Genomic DNA, 11,530 nt, shown 5'->3' on the forward strand with positions numbered 1-11,530 from the left:
ACACATTGTTTTTAGCATAACAGTTCTCTAATAAAACCAAAGCCTTAATATAAAGACTGATTTATACAACCCCAAAATCTAATTAAACAAAAATAATAATAAATAAACTGCTTTTCGAATTTGTACACGAACCTCAAAATACTGAATTAAAAGTCTTAACAATTTTTATTTAATTTTTTTTTAATGCAAATTTATCTTCTGGGTTGTTTATGTTTTTATTCATTTAATAAGATTCAATTTATTTGTTAAATAATTGTTTTTTTTTATAAATTTTCATTTTGTGTGTAAAACAATGTCACTGTTTCTAGTATTGCTGACTGAATAAATCGTTTTCTAAATATTTATGTGTTTTTAATAATGTTAAAATTTCAATATAAATAATTTATTACGCAACTAGTATCGAGATCTTGTCAACAAATCGAAATACAACAAGGTAAGGCGATATTTATGTTAATATGTTTTTTTTTTACGAAATATACTTTTTTTTTTATATTGACACTTTAATTGAATACTAATAAATAAAAAATTATAACAGTAAACAGTTAGTGCATTGCGACTGCCCTAGCTGAGTGGGTTTGTGCGTGCCTACCCCTCGGTTGTTCTGGATTCGAAAACACATTGCGCAAAAGATTTTTTTTTCTAATGGCACTCAACTCTCAGCAAACAATGCCAAACCTCCGAATGCATTTATGACACTAAAAAATCTTCTCATTAAAAACCATCCGACGTTCGGAGTCGGTATAAAACTGTAGGTCCCTCCATTTGTAGACAAACATCAAGACGCGCACCACAAATTAGAGGAGAGGCTCGGTCAAAACACTTAATAAAGGATCTACGCGCCAATAACACACAAAGTCATTCAATACAATTTCCATTAGCTGCAGTAACCTCGACCCGGGTCCAGAAACGATTGCATTGCCGAATAAAATGCGGCTTATTTATATGGGCCATAATGGTATTAATTGGAGTATTCAGAGAAGAAATGGTGTTATGAGGATATTTATTGGTTTCACGCTTAAGGCCGGCGAGCCAATTAAAAGGTCAAAAAAATCGATTTTTCCCCCCCCCCCCCCCTGAAATCAATAGCTTAGATATTCAAGGACATGAGACACAAATTTTCAGAGTTAAATTCCAAGTATTTGCAGAGCTACAGAGCCGAGCGTAGTGCGGCGTCGAGCAACCGTGCGCTTATTGTTGTAGTGTATTGTTTCTGTGTACGTCTCTGTAAGTGTTTGTTTCTCGGCTTTTCATTTTCACGATTTTACCTAATTTATGTACACGATTGCAAAAAAACTAAACGAGCTATCCATTTCATTCAAAATGCGTTATCTTCAGTATTGTTTTCTCTTCTATGTGAACTAAAAAAAACATCCAAAAACTTTTTTTAAGCGACTTTTTTACCCAGTTGAAGAATTTTTTTTTCTTGAAAAACTACTGTTTTTTTATACCTTCCCCAAAAATTCGAATTTTACGTGTTTCTCCCAATTTTCTTAGTTCACATCGAAGATAATTACATCAAAATTAATAATCTTTTTTTTTGTTTTCAGATGAAAATTGCAAGTTGTATCTTGTACAGAAGTTGGATACTTCAGTGGCAAGGCGCTCTGGGAATCTATTGATAACTCGGCTTACAATATATTGTTGGAGATTGTACAATTTTTTTTTTTTAGTTCAAATATATATTAAACTATCCCCAAAACTTCATTTGGCTAATTGTTTTTTTTCTCATCCTACGCTTCGCGAAAACTACTGAATTTAGGACATCTAATTGGCCCGCCGGCCTTAACTACACCCCATACGTAGTAATGGGGTGTGGGGATTAAGTTCAGGGGAGTTGGGTGGCCATAAGTTCGGTGTTATGTGGTCATGAAAATTTTCAGCTATCCAATCATGTATGAAGGAGCAGAGTCTTACTGAAAGATGTATGGGCTGTCACCGCGTATACTATCAATCTAGGGTTTCACTACGATCTCGAATATATGCAATAGAATATGCAGCAGAATTCACTCGAGATCTTTGAGTAAAGAAGAGTGGTGGCATAACATGTTCTTTGTTGCTCACAACATCTAAAACCATACAAGTGGTTAGAAACTTCGTGTGCATGACAACAGCAACCTCTGTAGGATTGAAACATATCTGTGTTTTCTGCGATTGGTATTTTTGTCTTGGTAAACATTTTTTTTCGTCCGAGGAAATCCTTAACATCTCAGTCGCTTCAAGCTGTTTAATTTTGTTTAGAAGGCGTTTTTTATCGGATAACTCGCTGTACTCGTGTTTGGTCCGACATAAACTGTCTTTTGCGCGTTACGAAGGATGTATACCGAAGATATTCATGGATAACTCAAGGGATAAGGGTCTAACAAACGTTAACTCCCTCGCAATTTAATTTTTGAAGGGTCCTCGTCAATGATCGCTTGCACTTGTTGAATAAATTCTACTGATCGGATAGTGTCGGAACTTTTCTCGTGTTACCATGCCATTATTAAAGAGACATTTTGCAACCATTCTACAATTTTCTTGGCTGTAGCGATGTTGGACATTGCAGCTGCATATACGCGATCATTTTCAGGGTTATGGGGTTGTAATAAAAACAGATTTTAGTTAGAAAAGATGATTTCCTTAGTAACATTTTACATCTTTCCCTTCGTTTTTCATTCTGTAACTACGGCGCTGTAGTTGAATGGGTTGGTGCGGTCACGTGACTCATTTTAAAACTTTTAGGGAGTTTTCTTACCTAAACGGCATAATTTTTACGAATCCGTTCACGCACGACTTCAATCGCATTCTTAGTTCTGACGAAACGCTTTCGTTCAGTTTATTCCGTTATTTTTAAGGAGTGCGTTTCGAAAACAGGTGGATGAATAAAATCATCATTAACTAATAGTAGCTTATGGAACTGTTTGCATTCTAGGAGGCTCTAACATTGAACATGTGTGTACATGACGAGAACAATACAATGTATTTATATGCCCGACTGGTACTAAATTTAGGCGCGGAACATGAAGGCACTCTGTACACAGATTCCACTAACTCTTTAGAGATATAGAGGCTGCGACGGTAACACTGTTAACATCCGAGGCTTTCTTTGTAGTAGCTCAACGCCCAATAATTGAAGATCTTAGGAAAGAGGAGAAAATCAAATAATCATTCGAAGTGTTAATTGGGGAGCACAATTTCTAAATGTTTAAGCACCAGACGTTCTCGAGACAAATGGATTGCGTTACAGGCATAACCCGGACTTACATTCTGTGTAGCACAGTAACTTCAGCAGTAACCCTCAAACATGTATTAGAAATGTTGTATAATCTTACAAGCTTGCGTAAGCTCGAAATAAAGTCGAACGACTCGTGCCGTAATTAAGAATTCTCATACAGTGTTCTCACAGACGGTGGAATGCCCTGGCGGTTTGTAGATTGTCATATCACACCATTTAAAAAATAGTTAAAAAAAGAATTCTCGTGGAACTTCTTAAGAGAAATGGATTTAGACGAGGCATTATGAGGCATACCTCTACTAACATCTAATCTATCTAAGATAACATACGACACACCACTCCTATGTAGTTTTAAAAGCGATCTTATGTTAAGAAATTCCACAATGTCCTCTTCCCTTCAAAAAATAGCTTATATTCGAACCTTTTGTCCATCTTTGTGTTCAATTGAGGATCTTTCTCTTGAAAGTCAAATGGTATTTTTACCCGATTCTACATACATATATGGTGATTAGAATTTCTAAAGCGCGTTTTGTTCGTGCTTTGTTTTTGAAATTTCTATGCTGCGAACTCTTCATACGGGTGCTTTAATAGTTTGACAGAGTCGATAGTTCTAACAGTATAAAATACTTCCCATGAATATTTGGCGAATGCTGCTGAAGTGATAGTCCTTATCATATTTAAGTCCGGATGGGTCTGGTGACGTAGAACTGACTGCCGGGGAATGGTAGAGCCGATAGTCGTACCAAAAGTCTTTCTATATTAAGCTCAAACTTCTTCAAATGCAAAATATTTCCGATGAAAATACTTAAAGCTATTTGCATATTTTCACAACAAATTTCAAGCTTTTTATAAAATCCTTGTTGGAGGATGTCTGCCTGCTCGTTGGCATCTATTCGATGTTATACTCTTCTCACTTCTAGGAATTTCTCAATTGATCGGATAGAACGGTAATCGTGTTATCCAATCAACTAAGAAATTAAGTTCTATCCTTTGCATCGATTTGGCGAAGATAAACATTAAGCCCTTTTACGGCCATCGCAACTTATGACTAACTCAGAAATAATACATTTTTTAAATACATCTGTAATCTTACCACTACCATGATCCCTAGAGAATGATCGAACATCGATTTTTGCGGCTTAACCGAATTTTAGCCCCTTTCAGCCGAAGCCGAACCAAAACCAAACTGAACATTTTAAACGACACGAGTAATAAGTAAGCAATGACTTTTTTAAAAATCTAGTATTGTTAGTGATAAATAATCAATACCTACGTCTCAATCACATTAACATCAGCTCATAACATATACTTACTATGTTTGAAAAATAACAGAAAAAAACTTATTTTTAAATGTGAAATTTCGGACTTTTTAAGTTTTATCCATAATAATTTAAAAAAAGTTCCCCCTCTGAATTTGTTAAAAATATCCCTCATAATATCCCATGATCAGCTGACTACTGTAAAGTGCCAACACTGACGAAAATACTTTTGGCAGTGTGAAGCGAAAAAAAAGAAAAGTATTTGTTTACGTTTCGTTATAAATATACATTTTTTAATTAGCGCCACGACAACATAAAAATGGCTTGGATATCAGGCTTAGCGGATAAAGCTGAAAATATTCTGAATAAATTGGATCAAAATGCCGCAAGTGCACTGCAAGTTACCGCAACAGTTGGTGGAGCTGGTGATGGTGATAGTAGTGAAAGTAATGCATTGGAAACGATGCGACGCAGCTTGTCTAATAGCAAATTGTCTTTAAAGGCAGCATTATCGCCGGCCAAGGCTAAAAGTACTGGTAATTATTTTTTGAATAGCGTTAAAAGTGGCATGGACGACACCACTGGAACGTATGCTGCCGGATTGTCTGATTCAGTAGCGTCTAAAGAAAATATGGAATGGAGCATTAACTCTGTGGTCTCGTCCCGTCGCAGTTCTATTGATTCCCGCCCAGATGATGTCACAATCGAAGTGGGAGATACGAGTCCAAAACGTGATTTCCTTAAAAAGGTGGCTACTGAGGGATCATTACTGATAACCCCTCTGGAAAACCAAGAGTTGATGGCTTTTAAAATCGCGTTGAGCGAAGTGACCAGTGAGCGTGATGAATTACGGGCACGTATTATCGCAATGAATCGTGATAATGAGAAAACAGCATTGGTAAAAAGAATCGAAGAACTAGAGTCGCTTCTTCAACGTTTGACTGATGAGCGCGATCAGGCACAACATGAGCTGAGCAACGCACGAAGCAATAACAATGAATATATGCATTCAATTTCAGAGCTAGAAACAAATTTAGCTAAAATGCAACAGGAGTACTTAGAGACGTCGCAGAAATTACAAATGCAATTAAAGGAAACGGAACAGCAGCGCAAGGAGCTACAAGCGTATCGTGTCAAAGCCCAATTGGCTTTACAAATGAAAGACAATCTAATAACTGAATTAAAATCAAACGACTTATCTGCAGGCAGCGCTGGAAGTAGCGATGGCGAAACGGACTTACGTCTGCTGCAAATGGAATTTGATGCCCTTAAACAGGAGCACCAACAAACCTTAGAGGAATGCAGTACACTGCGCGTGCAATTAGATGATTTGTGGCGTGACTGGCAATTAGTTAACGAACAAACTACCGAAAATACGGCCAATGCACGTGCTGCAGAAGATGCATTGCGAAAAGAGCTGCGTGCAGAGAGAGCACGTTTGCTTGCTGCCGAGTCGGAACAGCGTGTACAAGCCCAGGAGTTGGTAAAGTTGCGCCAGCAGCTGAGCAATCAGATGGCAGCATCTGCAACGCGTCTGCAGGAAAAGGAGACACAATTACAACAACTGCGTTCTGAGTTATTGCGCCGCAAGGCAACGACACACACTGAAGATGGCATAGCTGCAGATAGTTTAGATGAGCGCATTAAAGCGCTCACACAAACACTAGTAGACAAGCAGCAAACTGTAGAACGCATCACAAGCGAGCGCAACGCACTTCGTATTCAATTGGAGAAAATGCAGGATCAGCTGCAGCAACAATATGCATTTAACAGTAGTCTGCATCATGGTAAGGCAGTTTCGCGCAATGCACTTCTCTCGAACACCACTGATGACGGTTTGTATAATAAAGTACTTATTAAAGAGTTTTTGTATTTAACATAATTTTTCTGCTCTATATTTGTAGTTAAAGCACAGTTCCCACTACTGATGCGAGAGAATCCCTTCGACAATCGCGTGGCGCGTCGTGTAAAGCGTGTCTACTCCTCACTCGATTCAGCTGGCATCCGTCTAGGCGCTTTTCTTCGTCGTTATCCGCTTATGCGTATATTTGTGCTTATGTATGTAGGTTTGTTGCATTTATGGGTTATCTTTGTACTGATATCGTCATCACCGAACTGAATGAAATGAAAATTTTAACAGTTTATGCTTGCCGTTTCGAGGAGCTCTCACTTCTATTATAATGTAAAAAACAATTAATTTAATATTATTTTTAATATATTAGAGAAATATATATTAAATGTACATACATGTGTAACTATTCAGATTTAAAGTCGTTAAAACAACAAATATAATATATTGCAATCATATTTATTAGCGTGCATATTCATATTAGCATGCAAATCCCTAGAACTCTACAAGGAAGTTGGTGCAAGAGTAGCTATCTTCTCAGACAGTCAAGCAGCTATTAAGGCCTTAGACTCCAACTACATTTCATCCAAATTGGTCTTACAGTGTAGAGAGGAGCTGAAACTGCTCAGCCATTGGCTCGAAATTACCCTGATATGGGTTCCCGGTCATAGGAACATACGGGGCAATGAGATAGCGGATGAGCTAGCAAGAAAGGGCTTGACACTAGACATAGCAGAGGCGGTGGCAGTCTCCACCCCACTGAACACACTAAAAGCATCCATTGCTTCATACTATCATGCTTTAGCCGAAAGAAGATGGAAGCAAATACCTACATACATGTATTACAACAAAAAACACATGGCCGTCATACAAAATCCAAAGGACGAATGACCTCCTAGGATGTTCTCGGCCAAACATTTCACGTATCACTGCAACCCTTACAGGACATTGGAAAGTAGGGGATCATGCAGCTAGACTCAATCTACCCTTCAATCCTATCTGTAGAAGCTGTCAATCGGAAGGGGCGAAGGAGAGTCTGTTCCACTATTTATGTGAATGTCCGCGACTAGCCAGGGCACGACTCCGATCCTTCGGTAAGCCTTTCTTACAGCAAATTAAAGAAATCTCAGACATAGTGATAAAGGATTTGCTGCTATACTTGCACCTCACTAAATGGATCTGACTTGGAACCAACAAAAAAAAAAAAAAAAAAAAAAAAAACATCATCTTCACACGAGATAGTGGTAGTAAAACGGTGCTGGTCACTAATTAGGAGCATTTTCAGCTCAGAAATGTTCAACCACCTCAACAACAACAACAACAGCAATCATATTTTTGTTGATAGTGAATTACTTGGATTTAATTTTTGTGTTTTCATTAGGTCTTTTAGAAGTATTCTTAAAAGTATAAATTCAAAATCCGTTTCATCAACAATTCTTTCGTACAATAAAATTACTTCATACCGGTTACCCGATTTTGGCCGAGTTTAACAAAGCGCGCCAGTCGTTTCTTTCTCGTCCTAACCGACGCCAGTTGGACACACCAAGTGAAGCCAAGTCTTTCTCCACCAGATCTTACCTCTTCCTCTGCTACCTCCAGCTGGAACCGCATCGAATACTTTCAGAGCCTCCGGCTCCATTCGGACGACATGACCCAGCCAGCGTTGCCGCAGGACCTTTATTCGCTGCGCTATGTCTATGTCCTCATAAAGCTCATACAGCTCAGCGTTCCATCGCCTGCGATATTCCCCTTTACCAACGTGCAAAGGTCCAAAAGCGTGGCTTGGAGTACTTGTTGGCAAGAGAGATTCTACGTTGGATTTCCAGGCTGACATTATTATCGGCGTTAATGCTGGTTCCTAAATAAATGAAGTCTTTTACAACCTCGAAATCATAACTGTCAACAGTGACGTGGGTGCCGATACGCGGTGCGCCGACTGTTTGTTTGAAGAGAGGAGGTACTTTGGTTTGTCTTTGTTCCCCACCAGATCTATTCGCTTTGCCTCTTTATTCAGTTTGGAATAGACAGAACTAACAGCGCGGTTGTTAAGGCCGATGATGTCAATATCATCGGCATACGCCAACAATTGTACACTCTTACAAAAAAAAAACAATTAAATTTGAAATTTGAGTAGAAATAAATGTTATTGCTGTAGCCATGATCTCTTCAAAGAAATGAAAACGATAGTGAAAACTATAAAGACAACTAACATATAAGAGAGGAAGGGTTCTTTCGAACCTTTCATTGTTCGAAACATTGATGAAAGAAGTCTTCTTATCTATGAGTTCCCACAGGAGGAACATTCATTCACCTTTTTAAGAAACTCCATTGTTCCTTTTTAATTAAGATTTCACTTTAGAAAACAGGTAGATGTAGCGCGACAGGATATCCCGAGATCAAGACAGCTGGCCCAATATTGGTATGTACCACAATCGAGAGAATTCAAAAGGTGTAGCCAACATCAGCTTGTTAACCGGTTCAGCGATTGGAAAAAAAATCAGCTGATTTGCTGGCGTAACGGCTAATTTTAATGTTTTTTCTTTACCGTCTGAACAACGACTAATGGCAAGGATAATAAGTAACAAGCAGGGATGATAGAATATCAGGTTTGGGCATCCGAAGGAAGATTGTGAGAGTAACTTCGCTTGGCACATCATTGGAGACTCGACAGCGGAATTTCGTTAACAAATTTCACACACTCGACCAATCAGTCGTTGTTCAGACCACAGTTTTTTCGTAAACAATCCACTGTTATGGCCCTGCTAACGTCAGCCAATTAGGTGATTTTTTCATATTTGCTGAGAGCCGGTTAACGGTCTGATCTTGCCCATACCTCTAAAAATATTTCACCATGTGAACAACGACTGATTGGTATATCACCAACGCCATCTAATTTTTTCATAAACAAACCGCTGTCAAGACCCGGGTACGTCAGCCAATTAGCTCATTCCTTCAAAATCGCTGAGAGCCGGTTAACGGACGGTGCAATGAAGTAACACTAACATTGGCTGCGTTGGTATTTTCTTTTATCACCAACACAGTTTCAGTTTTGGCGTAAACAAAATGCCCGTATATGTTTAAATTGCCAACAAAATCCATAAGTTAGAGGAAGATACAAAATCACACGTATACAAATATCTCTAGCAATTTTTTCACATTGACATCAAGGATGTGATACAAACTTTGCCGAATATTTTAATCAAAGTTCTTGTAGGGCTATTAAATATTGTACCGCCTATCGGCATTCGCGTCACTGTTGGCAGTTATAATTTTAAAGTAGCTAGGGACTTCGTTTATTTTGTTTGGGAACCAACATTAACACCGATACTAATGTCAGTCTTGATTGGAGTTTCCAGTGACAGTTTGGAAGCACTGCAGGCCCTGGAGAACACGAAGCAAGCCTCAAAACTTGGAAGGAAAGACGTTCAATTGATGGTCGGTATTATTACAGGACACAACCCATGGGGTCACCATATGACCACCATTAGAATCATTGAGGACCCAATGTGCCTGTCTTGCTTGGAGGAGGCGGATAGCACTGAGCACTTTCTCTGTAAGCGTCCTGCCTCTGCTAGAGCAAGGCTACGAGTTTTAGGTTCCGATGTCGTGAGAATGAGTAATATTCGTTCTCTAAAACTAGAGGATATTTAGAGATTTGCCAAAGAATCTGGAAAATTCTCACAGGACTACCTTTATCTCTGTCTCTATTCTTTTCTATCTCTTTCTCTGATAATTTTCTCCTTTCTTCCTTGATTATCTACCCTATTTCCAGAGCTCTAAAAACAATGGGCTTTTTAGCCTGAGTATTTTGGGAGCCACCTTGGCTCGACCTATTCAAATTTCCATGTCAGTCTTGAAACCCAAAGGAGAATCTCACTTGCCAGCTAATGCCACTTTAGACTACATATGTAGTCAGTTAAGTAGTAAAGCCCGCGCTCGACGAACAAAACGCACACCTTATAAGTCTCTCATCATATCCGTTCTATTGTACAGCGCAGAAGCTTGAACTATTCAGAGAAAGATTCTGCAGAAGATTTTTAGACCATTGCACATTCGGGACGGCAAATATCGGAGACGATAGAGCAATGAACTTTACAGAGACTAAGACATAATGGTTGTAAAGGGTTAAGGTGTGGCCCTTTAGCACTGCGACCATATTGATCTATTGTGCACCCTATGCTGTCTATTGACTGTTAAGTATGCTTATGAATTGTACCAGCTCCTTCTGAGGGAGTGATTGAAGGTCTTCATCTGTAAGCATGAACTTGTTTAAAAACCTTTTCCTTCTATGCGTCAACCCCGGACATTCGATAATGAGATGTTCTATAGACTCCTCATCTTCGCAGCAGAATCTGCAGGTGCTGGTGTTAGTTATGCCTAATTTATGTAAGTGTTTGTTGCAGGTGAAGTAACCCGTGAGGGCGCCTGTGAGAGTGCGAATGCTCTTTTTGTTTAACGTGAGGGCCATGTTAGCTCTTTTAGCGTTGAAACTTAGGAACTTTTTGGAGTGTCTAAGACCCTCTACATTGTTCCAATGCTGATTTAATAGAGTTTTGGCCCAGTATTTTACTTTTTGTTTTAGGTTGATTTTGTTGAATCCGAACATAGGACTAGGTCCGATGAAGTTTTCAACTGCCCCTTTTTTGGCTTGAAACTCTGCCTTTTCGTTGCCGTCATATCCCTCATGCCCCGGTACCCAAATTAATGAAACATTGTTTTTGCCAGATTATTGAGTGCCTTGTGGCATTCTAAGATGGTTTTTGAGCTGTATGTCTAGCTATCTAAAGCTTTTAGAACTGATTGGCTGTCCGAGAGTATTTTAATCTTTACTCTCTTGTGGTTTCTGCGTTGCATGATGTTTACTGCTTCCATTATTGCGTATAGTTCCGCTTGGAAGATAGTGGTGTCCCTGGTGAGAGTGTATGATTTGTGGATTCTGGGCCCCACTACTCCTGCTCCTACACCATAAGGTGTTTTTGATCCATCAGTGTACCATTTTTGTGAATCATCATTCATCCATTTCGGGTTTGTTTTCCACTCTATCCTCTCTGGAAAGGTAACTGAGTATCCTTTTGTGAAACAGAGGGTTGGGTCAATGTGGTCTGAAACTTGAGCCATGCTAATGGTGTTTTTGATTTTGTTTAGGATATTTAGGTGGCCGGTGAGGTTGCCCAATTTGAAATTTACTTTCATGTGTAGCATGAGTGC

General features: G+C 38.9%; 1 protein-coding gene across 1 annotated transcript; it reads left to right on the top strand.

Annotated features, from left to right (window-relative positions):
* The first annotated feature begins 4,687 nt into the window (after positions 1-4,687).
* On the top strand, positions 4,688-6,780 carry LOC128857277 (golgin-84). Its single transcript, XM_054092966.1, has 2 exons — positions 4,688-6,308; positions 6,378-6,780. Exons 1-2 carry the CDS (start codon positions 4,793-4,795, stop codon positions 6,590-6,592), a joined length of 1,731 nt encoding a protein of 576 aa, XP_053948941.1. The 5' UTR covers positions 4,688-4,792; the 3' UTR covers positions 6,593-6,780.
* Positions 6,781-11,530: the final 4,750 nt, after the last annotated feature.

This window comes from Anastrepha ludens, chromosome 2, assembly GCF_028408465.1.
Source record: "Anastrepha ludens isolate Willacy chromosome 2, idAnaLude1.1, whole genome shotgun sequence".
Lineage (NCBI taxonomy): Eukaryota > Metazoa > Arthropoda > Insecta > Diptera > Tephritidae > Anastrepha > Anastrepha ludens.

What these genes read in the sequence shown, in the direction of transcription:
- LOC128857277 (XM_054092966.1), top strand. Translation starts at nt 4,793, where the DNA reads ATGGCTTGGATATCAGGCTTAGCGGATAAAGCTGAAAATATTCTGAAT. An exon ending in CTCGAACACCACTGATGACG is followed by an intron (nt 6,309 to 6,377) that starts GTTTGTATAATA and finishes CTATATTTGTAG; the next exon opens with TTAAAGCACAGTTCCCACTA.